Source organism: Pleurodeles waltl, chromosome 7, assembly GCF_031143425.1.
Source record: "Pleurodeles waltl isolate 20211129_DDA chromosome 7, aPleWal1.hap1.20221129, whole genome shotgun sequence".
In the NCBI taxonomy this organism is placed as follows: Eukaryota; Metazoa; Chordata; class Amphibia; order Caudata; family Salamandridae; genus Pleurodeles; species Pleurodeles waltl.
The window spans coordinates 512,596,188-512,616,398 of record NC_090446.1 but is presented as its reverse complement, the minus strand read 5'-3'; the positions used below and the strand labels follow the sequence as shown (position 1 = coordinate 512,616,398).

General features: G+C 48.1%; 1 protein-coding gene across 4 annotated transcripts in view; it reads right to left on the bottom strand.

The window, feature by feature from the left end:
- Positions 1–19,098, bottom strand: part of LOC138304285 (serine protease 27-like) — a 283,335-nt gene extending 264,237 nt beyond the window's left edge. For 2 of the 4 annotated variants that reach the window (XM_069244219.1, XM_069244218.1), the window contains exon 1: positions 19,018–19,098. In XM_069244219.1, coding sequence (XP_069100320.1) covers positions 19,018–19,081 — 64 coding nt within the window. In that variant the 5' untranslated portion in view covers positions 19,082–19,098. Of the gene's footprint in view, positions 1–9,521; positions 9,655–19,017 lie in introns of those variants that run through there. The other 2 variants (XM_069244220.1, XM_069244221.1) reach the window with 2 other exon arrangements.
- Between the last annotated feature and the right edge of the window lie 1,113 nt (positions 19,099–20,211).

Below are 20,211 nucleotides of genomic sequence, written 5' to 3'. Positions count from 1 at the left end.
TAGTTATCCCACAGAGAGGTACTTCTACCTCAGGGAGTACAGCTTTGCCAGCTGATGATTCCCTTGGAACAGGTGCCACCCCAGGAGAGGTTTCTCCCACCACAGGAATGGTATCCTGAATAGTAGGGTGGTTAGGGGATACTGTGATACCCTTTTTACCTGTTGTTGTAGAGGGATCCTGAGTTTTCAGGCCTTCTCTCCTTTGCTTTTTCATTTCAGTAGAAATGAGAGGGAACAATTCCTCTGGGATGCCTAGCATGGCTGCATGGGCATAAAACTCTACATCAACCCAACCTGAGGCCTCTAGGTCATTACCTAAGAGACAATCTACAGGTAAGCTAGGTGATACTACCACCTGCTTAGGGCCAGTAACTCCACCCCAACTAAACTGAATTATAGCTAAGGGAAGAAACTTAGTGGAGTTATGGACATCAATAATTTTATACTGTTGTCCAATGATGTGTTGTTCAGGATGCACTAGGTTTTCAGTCACCAAAGTGATACTGGCACCTGTGTCCCTGTAGGCCAAGGCCTCAACACCATTTATTGAAACTGTCTGCCTGTACTTATCCATTGTAAGGGGACAAGCAGCCAGTGTGGCAAGGCCAATGCCACTAGGTGTGACAGAAACTGTCTTGGGACTAACGACCCCAGTTTCTATTATAGACCCATAAGTGAACCCAACTACACCCTTAACTTGACTGTTGCCAGCAGTCCCACCACTAGTACCACTACTGCTAGGGGCACTAGAGCTCGATGTATTAGTGGTGGTAGGCTCAGGGGGATTACCTGGACAGGACTTATCTCCTGGCCTATGGCCTCTGTTTTTACACACAAAGCACCAAGGCTTTTCAAATTGTGTAGGTTGAGAAGAAGAGGAAGAATTTGTTTTATCCCCACCCCCTGAAGAGTGGTTAAGATTTGAAGTGGGATCTTTGGTTTTACCCTTATCCCCATGCTTATCTTGAGATTTCTCACCAATCTTTCTTCTTGCCATCCTTGTCACCACCTGTATGAACTTGTCTGTTCACTGTTGTTCTGACCCATTTGTCTGCCTTCTTTCCCAATTCTTGGGGAGAGGTCAGATCTGAGTCCACTAGATACTGGTGCAACAAATCAGACACACAATTATTAAGAATATGCTCTCTCAGGATTAAGTTATACAGGCTTTCATAGTCAGAAACTTTATTGCCATGTAACCACCCCTCCAAGGCCTTCACTGAATGGTCAACAAAGTCTACCCAGTCTTGTGAAGACTCCTTTTTGGTTTCTCTGAACTGCATCCTGTACTGTTCAGTGGTTAAGCCATAACCATCTAGGAGTGCATTCTTAAGAACTTTAAAATTATTGGCATCACTTTCCTTCACAGTAAGGAGCCTATCCCTACCCTTTCCACTGAAAGATAGCCATAGGATAGCAGCCCACTGCCTTTGAGGGACCTCCTGTACAACAGAGGCCCTCTCAAGTGCAGCAAACTACTTGTTAATGTCATCCCCCTCCTTGTAAGGGGGAACTATCTTGTGCAGATTCCTAGAATCATGCTCTTTTGCAGGATGACTATTTGGAATACTGCTGCTGCCACCATGGGTTTCAACACCCAATTTCTGTCTTTCTCTTTCTATTTCCAAGGACTGTCTATCTAAATCCAGCTGTTGCTTCTTGAGCTTCAGCCTGGATTGTTCCTCTCTCAATCTATTGAGCTCCCTTTCTAACACTCTGTTATCTGGGTGGGTGGGTGGGACATTCCTTGACACAGAAGTATGGTGAGAATGAACAGAGGGAGACCTGTCCCTAACAGATGGCACTCTAACAGCCTGGCTAATAGAAATAGCACTTCTACTATGATGAGAAGGAACACTCTTACTGTGATGTGACTCTACATCAGTACCAGCTATGCTAGGTGGTCTGCTAATGGGCAGGCTGGGACGTTTCCCTTCTAAATCTTTTGCTAGGGGTGCCCCAGGGTCAGATTGGGAACCATCAGCTAATTTCTCGACAGAAGTGTCAACTCTGGTCTTATCTTGTTCAATGAGCATATTAACCAATAATTCTCTAGAGGGATTCTTCCCTACCCCTAAACCTCTTTCAATGCAGAGACTCCTTGCTCCTTTCCAGCTAAGGTGATCATAAGAAAGTTTGGACAGATCAACAGTTTGACCTGTACCAGACATTTTTAGAAAGTGTTTAAGGGATAGAAAAAGTGAGAACTTTCTGAAAGACAGAAAACTTTTCAAGAACGTTTTAGAAAGTTTAGAGGTACTTTTCAGCACTTAGTAAAGAAGTGATAGGAGAAAAGCAAAACTTTTTGGTTAGGTGTACATACACTGAACTTGTTTTGTATATTTTTCTCTTATGAAAAGTACAATATGACAAAGTGGTAAGTAGTTGCAAAGTACTTATCCCACCGATGCACAACCAATGTACGAGGCTGGACTGGCTTGTAGTGAGTACCAAGGGGTACTTACACCTTGCACCAGGCCCAGGTATCCCTTATTAGTGTAGAGGGGTGTCTAGCAGCTTAGGCTGATAGAAAATGGTAGCTTAGCAGAGCAGCTTAGGCTGAACTAGGAGATGAGTGAAGCTCCTACAGTACCACTAGTGTCACTTGCACAATATCATAAGAAAACACAATACACAGATATACTAAAAATAAAGGTACTTTATTTTTATGACAATATGCCAAAGTATCTCAGTGAGTACCCTCAGTATGAGGATAGCAAATATACACAAGATATATGTACACAATACCAAAATATGCAGTAATAGCAATAGAAAACAGTGCAAACAATGTATAGTCACAATAGGATGCAATGGGGGCACATAGGGATAGGGGCAACACAAACCATATACTCTAGAAGTGGAATGCGAACCACGAATGGACACCAAACCTATGTGACCTTGTAGAGGGTCGCTGGGACTGTAAGAAAACAGTGAGGGTTAGAAAAATAGCCCACCCCAAGACCCTGAAAAGTGAGTGCAAAGTGCACTTAAGTTCCCCAAAGAGCACAGAAGTCGTGATAGGGGAATTCTGCAGGAAAGACCAAAACCAGCAATGCAACAACGATGGATTTCCAGACGAGAGTACCTGTGGAACAAGGGGACCAAGTCCAATAGTCACGATCAAGTCGGGAGTGGGCAGATGCCCATGAAATGCCAGCTGTGGGTGCAAATAAGCTGCCACTGGACAGTAGAAGCTGAGAATTCTGCAAGAACGACAAGGGCTAGAAACTTTCCCTTTGGAGGATGGATGTCCCACATCGTGAAGAGTCGTGCAGAAGTGATTTCCTGCAGAAAGACCACAAACAAGCCTTGCTAGCTGCAAAGCTCGCGTTTAGGGTATGTGGATGCTGCTGTGGCCCAGGAGGGACCAGGATTTCACCAATTGAGTGAGGGGATAGAGGGAGCGTCCAGCAAGACAAGGAGCCCTGTCAGAAGCAAGCAGCACCCGGAGAAGTTCCGGAACAGGCACTACAAAGTGGAGTGAAACGGTGGTTACCCGAAGTGGAACAAGATAGTCCCACGCCGCCGGAGGACAACTCAGGAGGTCGTGCAATGCAGGTTAGAGTGCCGTGGACCCAGGCTTGGCTGTGCAGAAAGGAAATCCTGGAAAAGTGCACAGGAGCCGGAGTAGCTGCAAAACACGCGGTTCCCAGCAATGCAGTCTGGCGTGGGGAGGCAAGGACTTACCTCCACCAAACTTGGACTGAAGAGTCACTGGACTGTGGGAGTCACTTGGACAGAGTTGCTGAGTTCAAGTGACCTCGCTCGTCGTGCTGAGAGGAGACCCAGAGGACCGGTGATGCAGTTCTTTGGTGCCTGCGGATGCAGGGGGACGATTCCGTCGACCCACGGGAGATTTCTTTGGAGCTTCTAGTGCAGAGAGGAGGCAGACTACCCCCACAGCATGCACCACCAGGAAAACAGTCGAGAAGGCGGCAGGATCAGCGTTACAGTGTCGCAGTAGTCGTCTTTGCTACTTTGTTGCAGTTTTGCAGGCTTCCAGCGCGGTCTGCAGTCGATTCCTTGGCAGAAGGTGAAGAGAGAGATGCAGAGGAACTCTGATGAGCTCTTGCATTCGTTATCTAAGGAATTCCCCAAAGCAGAGACCCTAAATAGCCAGAAAAGAGGGTTTGGCTACTTAGGAGAGAGGATAGGCTAGCAACACCTGAAGGAGCCTATCAGAAGGAGTCTCTGACGTCACCTGCTGGCCCTGGCCACTCAGAGCAGTCCAGTGTGCCAGCAGCACCTCTGTTTCCAAGATGGCAGAGGTCTGGAGCACACTGGAGGAGCTCTGGGCACCTCCCAGGGGAGGTGCAGGTCAGGGGAGTGGTCACTCCCCTTTCCTTTGTCCAGTTTTGCGCCAGAGCAGGGCTGAGGGGTCCCTGAACCGGTGTAGACTGGCTTATGCAGAAATGGGCACCATCTGTGCCAATGAAAGCATTTCCAGAGGCTGGGGGAGGCTACTCCTCCCCTGCCTTAACACCTTTTTCCAAAGGGAGAGGGTGTAACACCCTCTCTCTGAGGAAGTCCTTTGTTCTGCCTTCCTTGGCCAAGCCTGGCTGGACCCCAGGAGGGCAGAAACCTGTCTGAGGGGTTGGCAGCAGCCGCAGCTGCAGTGAAACCCCGGGAAAGGCAGTTTGGCAGTACCCGGGTCTGTGCAAGAGACCCGGGGAATCATGGGATTGTCTCCCCGATACCAGGATGGCATTGGTGGGGCAATTCCATGATCTTAGACATGTTACATGGCCATATTCGGAGTTACCATTGTGAAGCTACACATAGGTAGTGACCTATGTGTAGTGCATGCGTGTAATGGTGTCCCCGCACTCACAAAGTCCGGGGAATTGGCCCTGAACAATGTGGGGGCACCTTGGCTAGTGCCAGGGTGCCCACACACTAAGTAACTTAGCACCCAACCTTTACCAGGTAAAAGGTTAGACATATAGGTGACTTATAAGTTACTTAAGTGCAGTGTAAAATGGCTGTGAAATAACGTGGACGTTATTTCACTCAGGCTGCAGTGGCAGGCCTGTGTAAGAATTGTCAGAGCTCCCTATGGGTGGCAAAAGAAATGCTGCAGCCCATAGGGATCTCCTGGAACCCCAATACCCTGGGTACCTCAGTACCATATACTAGGGAATTATAAGGGTGTTCCAGTATGCCAATCTGAATTGGTGAAATTGGTCACTAGCCTGTTAGTGACAATTTGTAAAGAGAGAGCATAACCACTGAGGTTCTGGTTAGCAGAGCCTCAGTGAGACAGTTAGGCATCACACAGGGAACACATACATATAGGTCACAAACTTATGAGCACTTATGACTAGCAGGGTCCCAGTGACACATAACAAACATACTGAAAACATAGTGTTTTCACTATGAGCACTGGGCCCTGGCTAGCAGGATCCCAGTGAGACAGTGAAAACACCCTGACATACACTCACAAACAGGCCAAAAGTGGGGGTAACAAGGCTAGAAAGAGGCTACTTTCTCACACAGGGGAGGTGCCCAGAGCTCCTCCAGCGTGCCCTAGACCTCTGCCATCTTGGATTCAGAGGTGTGCTGGCACACTGGACTGCTCTGAGTAGCCATGGTCAGCAGGTGACGTCAGAGACTCCTTCTGATAGGCTATACCTGTTTTACTAGCCTATACTCCTTCCTAGGTAGCCAAACCTCCTTTTCTGGCTATTTAGGGTCTCTGCTTTTGGGAATTCTTCAGATACCGAATGTAAGAGCTCACCAGAGTTCCTCTGCATCTCCCTTTTCACCTTCTGCCAAAGGATCGACCGCTGACTGCTCAGGACGCCTGCAAAACTGCAACAAAGTAGCAAAGACGACAACTGCAACCTTGTATCGCTTCATCCTGCCGGCTTTCTCGCCTGTTTCCTGGTGGTGCATGCTCTGGGGGTAGCCTGCCTCCTTATTGCACCAGGAGCTCTGAAGAAATCTCCTGTGGGTCGACGGAATCTTCCCCCTGCAACCGCAGGCAACAAAAGACTGCATCACCGGTCCTCTGGGTCCTCTCTTAGCACGACGAGCTTGGTCCCTGGAACTCAGCAACTCTGTCCAATTGACTCTCACAGTCCAGTGACTCTTCAGTCCAAGTTTGGTGGAGATAAGTCCTTGCCTCCCCACGCTAGACTGCATTGCTGGGTACCGCGTGATTTGCAGCTGCTCCGGCTCCTGTGCACTCTTCCAGGAATTCCTTCATGCACAGCCAAGACTAGGTCCCCGACACTCTAACCTACAGTGCACAACCTTCTGAGTTGTCTTCCAGCGTCGTGGAAGCTTCTTCACGACGTGGGACATCCATCCTCCAAAGGGGAAGTTCCTAGTCCGCTTCGTTCTTGCAGAACACAAAGCTTCTTCCATCCGGTGGCAGCTTCCTTGCACCCTCAGCTGGCATTTCCTGGGCATCTGCCCACTCTCGACACTGCCGCGACTCTTGGACTTGGTCCCCTTGTCTTCCAGGTACTCAGGTCCAGAAATCCACTGTTGTTGCATTGCTGGTGTTGGTCTTCCTTGCAGAATCCCCCTATCACGACTTCTGTGCTCTCTGGGGGTTGTAGGTGCACTTTACACCTACCTTACAGGGTCTTGGGGTGGGCTATTTTTCTAACCCTCACTGTTTTCTTACAGTCCCAGCGACCCTCTACAAGCTCACATAGGTTTGGGGTCCATTTGTGGTTCGCATTCCACTTTTGGAGCATATGGTTTGTGTTGCCCCTATACCTATGTGCTCCTATTGCAATCTACTGTAACTTTACATTGCTTGCATTACTTCCTTTTGCTATTACTGCATATTTTTGGTATTGTGTACATATATCTTGTGTATATTTGGCATCCTCATACTGAGGGTACTCACTGAGATACTTTTGGCATATTGTCATAAAAATAAAGTACCTTTATTTTTAGTATATCTGTGTATTGTGTTTTCTTATGATATTGTGCATATGACGCCAGTGGTATAGTAGGAGCTTTGCATGTCTCGTAGTTCAGCCTAAGCTGCTCTGCTATAGCTACCTTCTATCAGCCTAAGCTGCTAGAAACACCTCTTCTACACTAATAAGGGATAACTGGACCTGGCACAAGCTGTAAGTACCTCTGGTACCCACTACAAGCCAGGCCAGCCTCAGCTGACATGGCAATCATCCCCAGTGGGCAGCCGTCCGAGGCTGCAGGAGACGTCATGGACCCTGCCCAGCGTCCATGAGGCATGACTCCCAGAACCGTTTGTACCTGCAGGTGGTAGGCAAAGTCGCAGCAGGGTGGATTGTGTCTCTGCCTCCATGGCGTATCATGCTACCTGTTCCCAGGCACTCTCGTGGCACACACACCCAGGTGAGGGAATGTGACCTGCCACACTGCAAGTGAAGCACTCTGGGCACCAAGCCCCCTCCAGAACCAGTGGAGAATGACATCCACTACCTCAGTCCTTGGCAGGATGAAGCACTCTGGGCACCAAGCCCCCTCCAGAACCAGTGGAGAATGACATCCACTACCTCAGTCCTTGGCAGGATGAAGCACTCTGGGCACCAAGCCCCCTCCAGAACCAGTGGAGAATGACATCCACTACCCCAGTCCTTGGCAGGATGAAGCACTCTGGGCACCAAGCCCCCTCCAGAACCAGTGAGAATGACATCCACTACCTCACTCCTTGGCAGGATGAAGCACTCTCAGCACCAAGCCCCCTCCAGAACCAGTGGAGACTGTTATCCACTTGAGAGACTGTGACTTTGCACTCCTCAGGATACAGCAGTGGCAAACCATCCACTGGAGAGACTTGAGAGACTGTGGTTTTGCACTCCCCAGGATACAGCAGTGGGCAAACCACCCACTGGAGAGACTTGAGAGACTGTGGCTTTGCACTCCCCAGGATACAGGAGTGGGCAAACCACCCACTGGAGAGTCTTGAGAGACTGTGGCTTTGCACTCCCCAGGACCAATCAGTGGGCATGGAGCCCCCTCGTGGAGCAGTGGCGTCGTCCGTTCATCCGGTTGAGGTGCCCCCCATCCCCCTCCCCCTGAGATGCCTGTTTATTTTCCATCTGATGCCCCTGCAGTGTTCTCTCCGTTTCGAGTCAGGTATCTGGTGTGGGGTTCGCCCAGGCATTTTGGGACTCTGATACACGGACACTGATTTGATTAATATCCTGACTTGTGTAGTTGGTGTACATATTTGTATATCAACCATGAGAGGGATAGGGAGGTTGGTGGTCCAGTGTACGGTCTCCCAAAATGACTAATCACACACTAAATAGGTACACTGTTCCATAAATCTAGGGGAACACTAATGTTTAGGAGCAAGAGCCCTCACACATCCAAATGGATGTCATTCTTCATCATCGGGTTGCTCTTCGTCAGACTGGCACTGCAATATCTGACGGGCTCCCCGTTTGGGGGCTCTTTGCCGGAGATCTTTTTATAAGTGGCTGCCGTTATGATCGTAGAAGTCAGGCACTCATTCTGGCAAGAGAGTTAAAAGTTAAAATTGGTTCTCAGACCCACAGGAATCAGCACTGTTTAATGTGTCAGAAAGAAAGGGCTAAGACCAAGATTAAGAACACAAGGAAAGTGGAATTTGAGGATTCATGCTCAACCACTTTCTAACTAAACATGGAGATCTGGGAAATTATCACCTATCTCCTAAGGCATGGTCAACATGTTTCGCGAATGGTGGTCTATACAGATCCTATAATGCTTCTTCAGGACCAACAATCAATTTAACTTCTCTTGACTCATAATAAGTTAAGGAAAAATAAATAAGTAAAATACAAAACTACTTTGTGTATGTATAAAGAAATTACAGTCACTTACATTTTAGTAAACTGTCTGTCAAAAATAATGAACAAAAAGGTCGCCCTAGAAAACAAAATGAACAATATATACAATCAGCATACACAGTTATTGATCAAAACACCTGTGGTAAACCAGAGAGAAAAAAGGGGTGGTACCCCATAGTGTTACAAAAACAAGCAGAATCATATGCTTACCATCCCGCATCATTGGGGGGGCGGGGCGCTTGGGAAGTAGCATGCCACAAACGGTCACTACTAATAGAAATTGTAATATAATGTATTGAATCAAGAGACTGAATCTTGTTATAATCCAACCAATACAATGCAGTGTAGAATTCACCAATCTACAACGCTAAATGTGTGAAAACACTAATGTGTTACTATGTCTAATAGCCTAAATGGCTCATCTAATTTGGATGCAGGTTAATCTTCACAAAAAATTGGTAAAGAAATCTGTCAACAAACACAGTGCCTATTTCACTGTATAGCATGTACATTAATAAGCGGTTGTTAATTTCACCAAAATCAATGTTATAACCACCAATAACAAAAGGGTCTACAGTCTGTAACCAAGTGAGCCCGCTAATCCATTTAGTTCAAAAAGCCGTCAGATCATTAGTTTCAGAGGAGCCTACAATCTGTAGGGTTCCCCAGAGCGTAAATTGAAAGGGTCGCACCTTCATGCAAAAATCATTGGAATGCCGATGAGGCATACAGACCACTTACTCCTTTAGTGGCGGTCTCGGTCCAAATCACCTACCCTTGGCGTGCTCTCCCGTATTAATGTAGACCGGGAGTGCAAGGCTCGTATTAAAGTCAACGCGACGCGGAGACAACGTTCTTCAGCGTCACGTGAGACAATTCTACAGGAAACATAGAAAACGGACTGGCCTAGACTCCGGTCAGTCATGGTTCATAGAAATAGAGGAGGGACAACAAAATAGGAAATACTGGCGGCCATATTGGATTCGCTAACTCAATGCTAACCGGTAAGTGTCTGGTACTGAGGCAATTCTGCAGAACGACACTTAAAAATGGAAAAAAAGGACTGGCTATAGCTATGGTCAGTTATGAACCGTTATAATAGAAAGGTTGTAATAAAAAATGGGGGGTAGTCAAATAGAAAACACTGGCAGCCATATAGGAATAACTGTCTCCATTCTAGCCGATAAGTATGATATATTACCCTGTGAGCAGTCGGGTGGTAAAATCCGTGGAGACCTATACATTCCTCTATTATAGTGAGGCCTGACGTCTAACAGGTAATAGAGAAATTGAACGTCAAGGTGATGGCATGTGCCCCTAAAAAGTCTAGAGACTGTGTAAAACTAGTCAGGTTGTTAAAACAGCAGGTTACATGGAACTATATTAATTCAATTCACATAGGAAAGAGTCGCAAGACCCATCCAATTAGTCAGGAAAGAACTATTGGGACAGCATTATCCATGGAATGTCGTCGTTCAAACCATTGATATTAGTATGGAGCTTGAACACCCAACGTTGTTTGAGTCTGAACAGCGAGTGTGAGGAGTCATTAATGAATCTAGGGGATTCCAAGACCACCCAACGTAAGTCGTCAGGACTGTGAGGTGTCTCCAATTTTGCTAGTACCACTCGGCTCAAGATCTTGACAGAGCTGTCTAAGAGGGAGATTGGACGATAATACTGTGGTTCAGCCCTATCCCCTTTCTTAAAAACAGGTACAATGATCGCCTCTCTCCAGGTGTCTATCAGGGGGCCTATCACATCAGATCTCAAAACATTGGTAAGTAATGGCCCCCAAAATTCTGGTATAGTTTTATATACGTCAGCAGGGATTCTAGCAGGTCCTGGGGCTTTGTCATGGCCTGAAGAAGGTCGGATACTTCAATTGAGTTACTAAAGGTTATGGCTAGAGAGACATCTATCCCATCAATAGGGCCATTCACTGATTCCTGGAAGGCATTATCCTCGGTTTTAAAAGTTTTAGAGAAATATTGAACCTACACTTGGGCTAAGATGACAATATCTATTACAGCACTATCCTTGCCAGCCAATGGGATGGAATTAACCACTCACCAAAAAGCCTTCATATCTTTTTTATGACTTGCTTCGATTAACTCGTTCCAGGCCTTATCCCTCAGTTCTTTCTTCCTGGCAAAAAGGGTGTCCTTGTATGTCTTTCTTGCCAATGTGATAGCGGTCTTATTACGTGGGGAAGTGCCAATAGCCTTCTTTAAGGCTTTGAGAGCGGACGCACATGCATGATTGAACCAACGAGGGACCTATCTTTATTGACAATTGCTCGCTGTAACTTATTTGCAATATAGCTTGTTAAGGCAGAAAATGCCTCAATAATTTTATGCACAGGGGTATTTTCCCCCAGAGCAGCCATGACCTCTTCTTTCTTATTTGTCATCAGGTCTCTATAGGAGCTACATTTATCAATGTTTTCCCACTTGATGGTCAGGCCTTTCTGTCCATTAAGCCTCAACTCTGGTTGATAGACTTTAACACCAGAACCCTTATCCAAACCCATCCTAGTTTCTAGAATTAAGGGAGTATGATTACTCATACAAGTTAGCATCACACTAAACTTCCCTACAGAGGGGCTTATATATTCTGAATAATCTATATTTGTGGATTGAGCACTTCCACCCAAAAAAGCAGGGGCCCCTTGACTTCTGCGGATGGAAAGATCATAGAGTTGGTCGGCTAGCATTCTGTTGAGTGCGTTCCCATAGGGGGAATGTTTAAAGTGCTGTATGGGAAAATCATACTCATCGGAGATCCTGCAACAGTCTAAAAATGTAGGTTCACACAAATGGGCGTTAAAATCTCTAACTTAGATAATCATAAGTTCCTTCTTATGTTCATTCCGTAGCTTATGCACCCTTGTCTCAAGACCATTGATAACGCTAGTGTCTGAGGAATCAAAAACAATGTTGGAATAATTAACCAACTGCAGGAAAGTACCATCTTGCCTGGCATGTTACCCCCATATTTCACTGAATATATGTTCTTTTAGTTGTATGTGTCACTGGAACCCTGCCAGCCAGGGCCCCAGTGCTCATAAGTGTGCCCTGTATGTGTTCCCTGTGTGATGACTAACTGTCTCACTGAGACTCTCCTAACCAGAACCTCAGTGGTTATGCTCTCTCTTTGCTTTTCAAATTGTCACTAACAGGCTAGTGACCAATTTCACCAATTCACATTGGCATACTGGAACACCCTTATAATTCCCTAGTATATGGTACTGAGGTACCCAGCGTATTGGGGTTCCAGGAGATCCCTATGGGCTGCAGCATTTATTTTGCCACCCATAGGGAGCTCTGACAATTCTTACACAGGCCTGCCACTGCAGCCTGAGTGAAATAACGCACACGTTATTTCACAGCCATTTTACACTGCACTTAAGTAACTTATAAGTCACCTATATGTCTAACCTTTACCTGGTTAAGGTTGGGTGCTAAGTTACTTAGTGTGTGGGCACCCTGGCACTAGCCAAGGTGCCCCCACATTGTTCAGGGCCAATTCCCCGGACTTTTTTGAGTGCGGGGACACCATTACACGCGTGCACTACATATAGGTCACTACCTATGTGTAGCTTCACAATGGTAACTCCGAATATGGCCATGTAACATGTCTAAGATCATGGAATGGCCCCCTCTATGCCATCCTGGCATTGTTGGCACAATCCCATGATCCCACGGGTCTCTAGCACAGACCCTGGTACTGCCAAACAGCCTTTCCCGGGGTTTCACTGCAGCTGCTGCTGCTGCCAACCCCTCAGACAGGTTTCTGCCCTCCTGGGGCCCAGCCAGGCTTGGCCCAAGATGGCAGAACAAAGGACTTCCTCAGAGAGAGGGTGTTACACCCTCTACCTTTGGAAAATGGTGTTAAGGCAGGGGAGGAGTAGCCTCCCCCAGCCTCTGGAAATGCTTTCATGGGCACACATGGTGCCCATTTCTGCATAAGCCAGTCTACACCGGTTCAGGGACCCCTCAGCCCTGCTCTGGCGCGAAACTGGACAAAGGGAAGGGGAGTGACCACTCCCCTGACCTGCACCTCCCCTGGGAGGTGCCCAGAGCTCCTCCAGTGTGCTCCAGACTTCTGCCATCTTGGAAACAGAGGTGCTGCTGGCACACTGGACTGCTCTGAGTGGCCAGGGCCAGCAGGTGACGTCAGAGACTCCTTCTGATAGGCTCCTTCAGGTGTTGCTAGCCTATCTTCTCTCCTAAGTAGCCAAACCCTCTTTTCTGGCTATTTAGGGTCTCTGCTTTGGGGATTTCCTTAGATAACGAATGCAAGAGCTCATCCGAGTTCCTCTGCATCTCTCTCTTCACCTTCTGCCAAGGAATCGACTGCTGACCGCGCTGGAAGCCTGCAAAACTGCAACAAAGTAGCGAAGATGACTACTGCAACTCTGTAACGCTGATCCTGCCACCTTCTCGACTGTTTTCCTGGTGGTGCATGCTGTGGGGGTAGTCTGCCTCCTCTCTGCACTAGAAGCTCTGAAGAAATCTCCTGTGGGTCGACGGAATCGTCCCCCTGCTACCGCAGGCACCAAAGAACTGCATCACCGGTACCCTGGGTTTCCTCTCAGCACGACGAGCGAGGTCCCTTGAATCCAGCAACTCTGTTCAAGTGACCCCCACAGTCCAGTGACTCTTCAGTCCAAGTTTGGTGGAGGTAAGTCCTTGCCTCCCCACACCAGACTGCATTGCTGGGAACCGCGACTTTTGCAGCTACTCCGGCCTCTGTGCACTTCCGGCGGAAATCCTTTGTGCACAGCCAAGCCTGGGTCCACGGCACTCTAACCTGCATTGCACGACTTTCTAAGTTGTCCTCCGGCGGCGTGGAACTCCTTTGTGCAACTTCGGGCGAGCACCATTTCACTCCTCTTCGTAGTGCCTGTTCCGGCACTTCTGCGGGTGCTGCCTGCTTCTGAGAGGGCTTCTTGTCTTGCTGGGCGCCCCCTCTGTCCCCTGATGCAATTGGCGACATCCTGGTCCCTCCTGGGCCACAGCAGCATCCAAAAACCCTAATCGCACGATTTGCAGCTAGCAAGGCTTGTTGGCAGTCTTTCGGCAGGAAAACACTTCTGCACAACTCTTCACAACGTGGGACATCCATCCTCCAAAGGGGAAGTTTCTAGCCCTTGTCGTTCCTGCAGAATCCTCAGCTTCTACTGCCTAGTAGCAGCTTCTTTGCACCCACAGCTGGCATTTCCTGGGCATCTGCCCATCTCCGACTTGCTTGTGACTTTTGGACTTGGTCCCCTTGGTCCACAGGTACCCTCGTTTGGAAATCCATCGTTGTTGCATTGCTGGTTTGTGTCTTTCCTGCAGAATTCCCCTATCACGACTTCTGTGTCCTTTGGGGAACTTTAGTGCCCTTTGCACTCACTTTTCAGGGTCTTGGGGTGGGCTATTTTTCTAACCCTCACTGTTTTCTTACAGTCCCAGCGACCCTCTACAAGGTCACATAGGTTTGTAATACTTTATTTTTATGACAATATGCCTAAGTATCTCAGAGTGTACCCTCAGTGAGAGGATAGGAAATATACACAAGATATATATACACAATACCAGAAATATGCAGTATAGTCTTAGAAAACAGTGCAAACAATGTATAGTTACAATAGGATGCAATGGAGACACATAGGGATAGGGGCAACACAAACCATATACTCCAGAAGTGGAATGCGAACCACGAATGGACCCCAAACCTATGTGACCTCGTAGAGGGTCGCTGGGACTATTAGAAAATAGTGAGGGTTACAAAAATAGCCCACCCCAAGACCCTGAAAAGTGAGTGCAAAGTGCACTAAAGTTCCCCAAAGGACAAAGAAGTCGTGATAGGGGAATAAGGCAGGAAAGACACAAACCAACAATGCAACAACGCTGGATTTCCAATCTGGGGTACCTGTGGAACAAGGGGACCAAGTCCAAAAGTCACAAGCAAGTCGGAGATGGGCAGATGCCCAGGAAATGCCAGCTGCGGGTGCAAAGAAGCTTCGACTGGACTGAAGAAGCTGCGGTTTCTGCAGGAACGCAAAGGGCTAGAGACTTCCCCTTTGGAGGACGGATCCCTCTTGCGTTGTAGAGTCGTGCAGAAGTGTTTTCCCGCCGAAAGAACGCCAACAAGCCTTGCTAGCTGCAAATCGTGCAGTTAGCGTTTTTGGACGCTGCTGCGGTCCAGGAGGGACCAGGAGGTCGCAAATTGGACCAGGAGGTAGAGGGGACGTCGAGCAAGACAAGGAGCCCTCTTAGCAGCAGGTAGCACCCGGAGAAGTGCCAGAAACAGGCACTACGAGGATGTGTGAAACATTGCTCACCCGAAGTTACACAAAGGAGTCCCACGTCGCCGGAGACCAACTTAGAAAGTCGTGCAATGCAGGATAGAGTGCCGTGGACCCAGGCTTGGCTGTGCACGAAGGATTTCCGCCGGAAGTGCACAGGGGCCGGAGTAGCTGCAAAAGTCGCGGTTCCCAGCAATGCAGTCTAGCGAGGTGAGGCAAGGACTTACCTCCACCAAACTTGGACTGAAGAGTCACTGGACTGTGGGGGTCACTTGGACAGAGTTGCTGGATTCGAGGGACCTCGCTCATCGTGCTGAGAGGAGACCCAAGGGACCGGTAATGCAGCTTTTGGTGCCTGCGGTTGCAGGAGGACGATTCCGTCGACCCACGGGAGATTTCTTCGGAGCTTCTAGTGCAGAGAGGAGGCAGACTACCCCCACAGCATGCACCACCAGGAAAACCGTCGAGAAGGCGGCAGGATCAGCGTTACAGAGTTGCAGTAGTCGTTTTTGCTACTATGTTGCAGTTTTGCAGGCTTCCAGCGCGGTCAGCAGTCGATTCCTTGGCAGAAGGTGAAGAGAGAGATGCAGAGGAACTCGGATGAGCTCTTGCATTCGTTATCTAAGGAATCCCAAGAGACAGAGACCCTAAATAGCCAGAAAAGAGGGTTTGGCTACTTAGGAGAGAGGATAGGCTAGCAACACCTGAAGGAGCCTATCACAAGGAGTCTCTGACGTCACCTGGTGGCACTGTCCACTCAGAGCAGTCCAGTGTGCCAGCAGCACCTCTGTTTCCAAGATGGCAGAGGTCTGGAGCACACTGGAGGAGCTCTGGGCACCTCCCAGGGGAGGTACAGGTCAGGGGAGTGGTCACTCCCCTTTCCTTTGTCCAGTTTCGCGCCAGAGCAGGGCTAAGGGGTCCCCTGAACCGGTGTAGACTGGCTTATGCAGAATTGGGCACATCTGTGCCCAAGAAAGCATTTCCAGAGGCTGGGGGAGGCTACTCCTCCCCTGCCTTCACACATTTTCCAAAGGGAGAGGGTGTCACACCCTCTCTCAGAGGAAGTCCTTTGTTCTGCCATCCTGGGCCAGGCCTGGCTGGACCCCAGGAGGGCAGCTGCCTGTCTGAGGGGTTGGCAGCAGCAGCAGCTGCAGTGAAACCCCGGGAAAAGCAGTTTGACAGTACCAGGGTCTGTGCTACAGACCACTGGGATCATGGGATTGTGCCAACTATGCCAGGATGGTATAGAGGGGGCAATTCCATGATCATAGACATATTACATGGCCATATTCGGAGTTACCATTGTGAAGCTACATATAGGTAGTGACCTATATGTAGTGCACGCGTGTAATGGTGTCCCCGCACTCACAAAGTCCGGGGAATTGGCCCTGAACCATGTGGGGGCACCTTGGCTAGTGCCAGGGTGCCCTCACACTAAGTAACTTAGCACCCAACCTTTACCAGGTAAAGGTTAGACATATAGGTGACTTATAAGTTACTTAGGTGCAGTGTAAAATGGCTGTGAAATAACGTGTGCGTTATTTCACTCAGGCTGCAGTGGCAGGCCTGTGTAAGAATTGTCAGAGCTCCCTATGGGTGGCAAAAGAAATGCTGCAGCCCATAGGGATCTCCTGGAACCCCAATACCCTGGGTACCTCAGTACCATATACTAGGGAATTATAAGGTTGTTCCAGTAAGCCAATGTAAATTGGTAAAATTGGTCACTAGCCTGTTAGTGACAATTTGAAAGAAATGAGAGAGCATAACCACTGAGGTTCTGGTTAGCAGAGCCTCAGTGAGACAGTTAGGCACTACACAGGGAACACATACATATAGGCCACAAACTTATGAGCACTGGGGTCCTGACTAGCAGGGTCCCACTGACACATAACAAACATACTGAAAACATAGGGTTTTCACTATGAGCACTGGGCCCTGGCTAGCAGGATCCCAGTGAGACAGTGAAAACACCCTGACATACACTCACAAACAGGCCAAAAGTGGGGGTAACAAGGCTAGAAAGAGGCTACTTTCTCACAGTACCCGGGGCCAAAATCAGCACAGGGAGTTGTGCGGCATGCCCCCCCTTTTAATTATTGGCTGGGCCCTGGGGTATGGGGTCCCCAGAGCCAAAATCAGCCCAGGAAGGGGGGCCCATGACCCCCTCTCCCTCTAAATAATTGTGCAAGCCCCAGAGGATGGGGTCTAGGGTCCAAAATCAGCTCAGGGAGGGGGGCCACATGGCCCTCCTTTCCTCTTTCAATAGTCAGCCAGGCCCTGGGAGATAGGGGGCTGGGGGCCCAAATCTGCAGGGAGGGAGGCCTGTGGCCAACTCCTGCCTCACACAGCCAAAGGCCATGTGTTGTGCAGGGCTGGGTGCTTATGGAGGGTTGGCTACAGGACGATGCCGCAGGCGAGGCTCTGCAGCCAACTCCCACCGCACAGGGCAAAAGACCCCATGTTGCTCGGACTTGGCTGCTTTTAGGGGGGTAGGCTGCAGTAAAAAAACAGAGCGGTCAGATTTGAGGCATGAGCTTCAAACACAGTAATGATATCTATGGAAGAAAAATACACTGCATAGGTATACGTGCAATTGCTTTTGGGGGGTGTTTTCAAGACTTAAGGTGCTTGGTGGCCAAGGTCCAAGAAACCACCCGCAGGTCAGCTTACCTGCCCTGGTGTGCCTGGGTGCAGAAGTGCTGGTTGCATTGGTAGCCGCAAGCTCTACGCGTTGAAGTCTATGAAAGGGGTACCTGTAAAAGAGAGGCTGCAAGTGGGGACTTGAGCACAAGTCTAGCAGAACCCAAAGAGAGTCTCGGCTCTTGAGGGTCTCTGGTGCACAAGGACACAGTCAGTTTTGGTCAACCTCGGATGGGGAGCTCAGGTACAGAAGTGTTTGGTCCACTGGGTCACTCCAGTTAGAGGCTCTCACTTGGTTTTGGTGACCTGGAGAGGTGGGGAAAACAGGGCAGGAGAGCTACTCTCGATGATGATCTTACGGATCCTGAAGTTCCACAATGTCAGTTTGATGTTGGCGTTGGTTTGTGTCTGGACTGCAACCTACGGGATTGGTGCTGAGAGACTCCTAGCGGAATCAGCATCTCCAGACTTGGTGAAGCGACAGGGCTGACCACCTGGACTCACCACAACCTCCTCCTGATGAAATGTTCCCCCGATGGGTCCGATGGTCAGCATAACGAAGTACCCAGCAGATGAGGTCAGTGCCTGCAGATGCACGGGGATGGCTCCTCCCGCCCACTGGAGCTGCTGCTTGGTTGTTGAAGAGTGGGACAATCTTCCAAGGGTTTGGGGAGGCTGTTCAGCTTCTGGACGGGTCGATCTTCGTGATTGTCGCAGTGCAAACAGCCAGGCAGTGTTTTTTGCACCAATTTCGGTGCTGGACCTGTGTTCTCTCAAGTTTGGCTCTTCTTTGTCCTCCCTTCAGTTCCCAGTGACAAACTTGAGTTCCTGGTGTCAGAGGCCTCCTAAATACTGAATTTAGGAGTGTTTAAGGGAGTGAAGGGCAGTAGCCAATAGAGAATAACTCCCACAATAGAGAGCCACAGTGTCTCTGGTATAACTTTCGCATTTTGCAAGCCCTTTCAAAGAATGTAAACTATTTTGTAATGTCATCGTCCTCAACATATATGGGGACAATCCCTTTGGGGATTTTGGGATCAAAAGTGTCCTCTCTCTTCCTAATTATTTTGTTGCTGCCACCATCTATAGATGCTAGACCCAATTCAGCCCTTTCCTTTTCTATTGCCAGTAACCAGTAACTCATAGTCCGAATGGGGGCCAAAACTTTGGGGGGGCAATCTGTAAAAAGCCTGGTTTCCTACACCATTAGCCCCTAAAAACATTTTTGTGATTTCATACAGTTTTACAAATCTTTTCATGCCTTTCCCTTTGATTTTATTTCCTTTATATTCTACTCACCTAAATAGAGAGCCAGAAGGAAGCCAAGGAGGTGTGTGTGTACCAAAGAGGTCATCCTCATCATTGCTTGACAACGATCACTTTTCTAAAACAATTAAAAGCAATTGAAATATATAATTTTAAGTATCCTTATTTCTTCAACATCCTACACCTCACTGTTGCATTGAGCTGGTACATTTGTTTCTGCTGAGGTGCATGGGTTTGCAACTATACAACCCACCCCACTGCCCTTCAAGTGGCCTCAAGGTGCCCTCATATCAATACAGTGTTCAAGGGAACCAAGTTCCAGCTTTAACCCTTCCATTACAACCATTGGGTATATTTGATAAGAACCCTGATCTATTGAAGATCATTTACAGTAACTTGAGATTAAACTAATCCTTGGGCTACAGAACCGGGCATCCAGGCCGCCCCATCCTTAAAGCCTAACAGAGCAACAGTCCAGCCAGAAACTTTGAATTGTTAACTTCCCGCCCAATCCAGTAACATTCTTTCAGGAGTATGGAACACTAGTAGGTCCCTGGGAGTTCAGACCCCCAAACTGCGGAACACCCTCAAACTAGCTGTGAGATCCAGACATATTTATCTTTGACTCAGAAAACTCCTAAATACTGAACTAGTTAGACATGTTTTCCAAGTGTGCTTCTCTCTGACAGATAGCGATCGAGGAATATCGGATAGGTGTCCAGACTTTCATTTGGACATACCTCCTGAGTCCCATAAATAAAGCACATTGTCAAATATTTTAGTGCTTTGAAGTAACCATATAGTAGAATGTAGTACTTTAGAAGAATAGCAAGCAATATAATGGAACAAAAAAAAAGATGCAATATAAATCCATGGAACCCCTAGTAATGTTTAATGAGAAAACTACATGAGTGGAAAACACGTTATCATTACACAGTGCTGAAAGTGAGGGTATGGATCCTGGGCATTCACAAGTGTCAAGAACCACACTAGCGGCAGAGTAGAAAGATATTATGCATATACCAGCAACACAGCATTCTCCAAAATATCACAGAGATTCCACACTGCAGTCACATTATATCAAGATTTGCTTGTCTTCATTGAATTAAGCCAAGGAGCTGAACTCAAAACATCACTTTGAGAACTTACCTAACTGTACTGACATCATACTGTCTGATGTACTTCTTTGCAGCAATGTCACAGAGGCAACTGTACTGAATTTGTAGC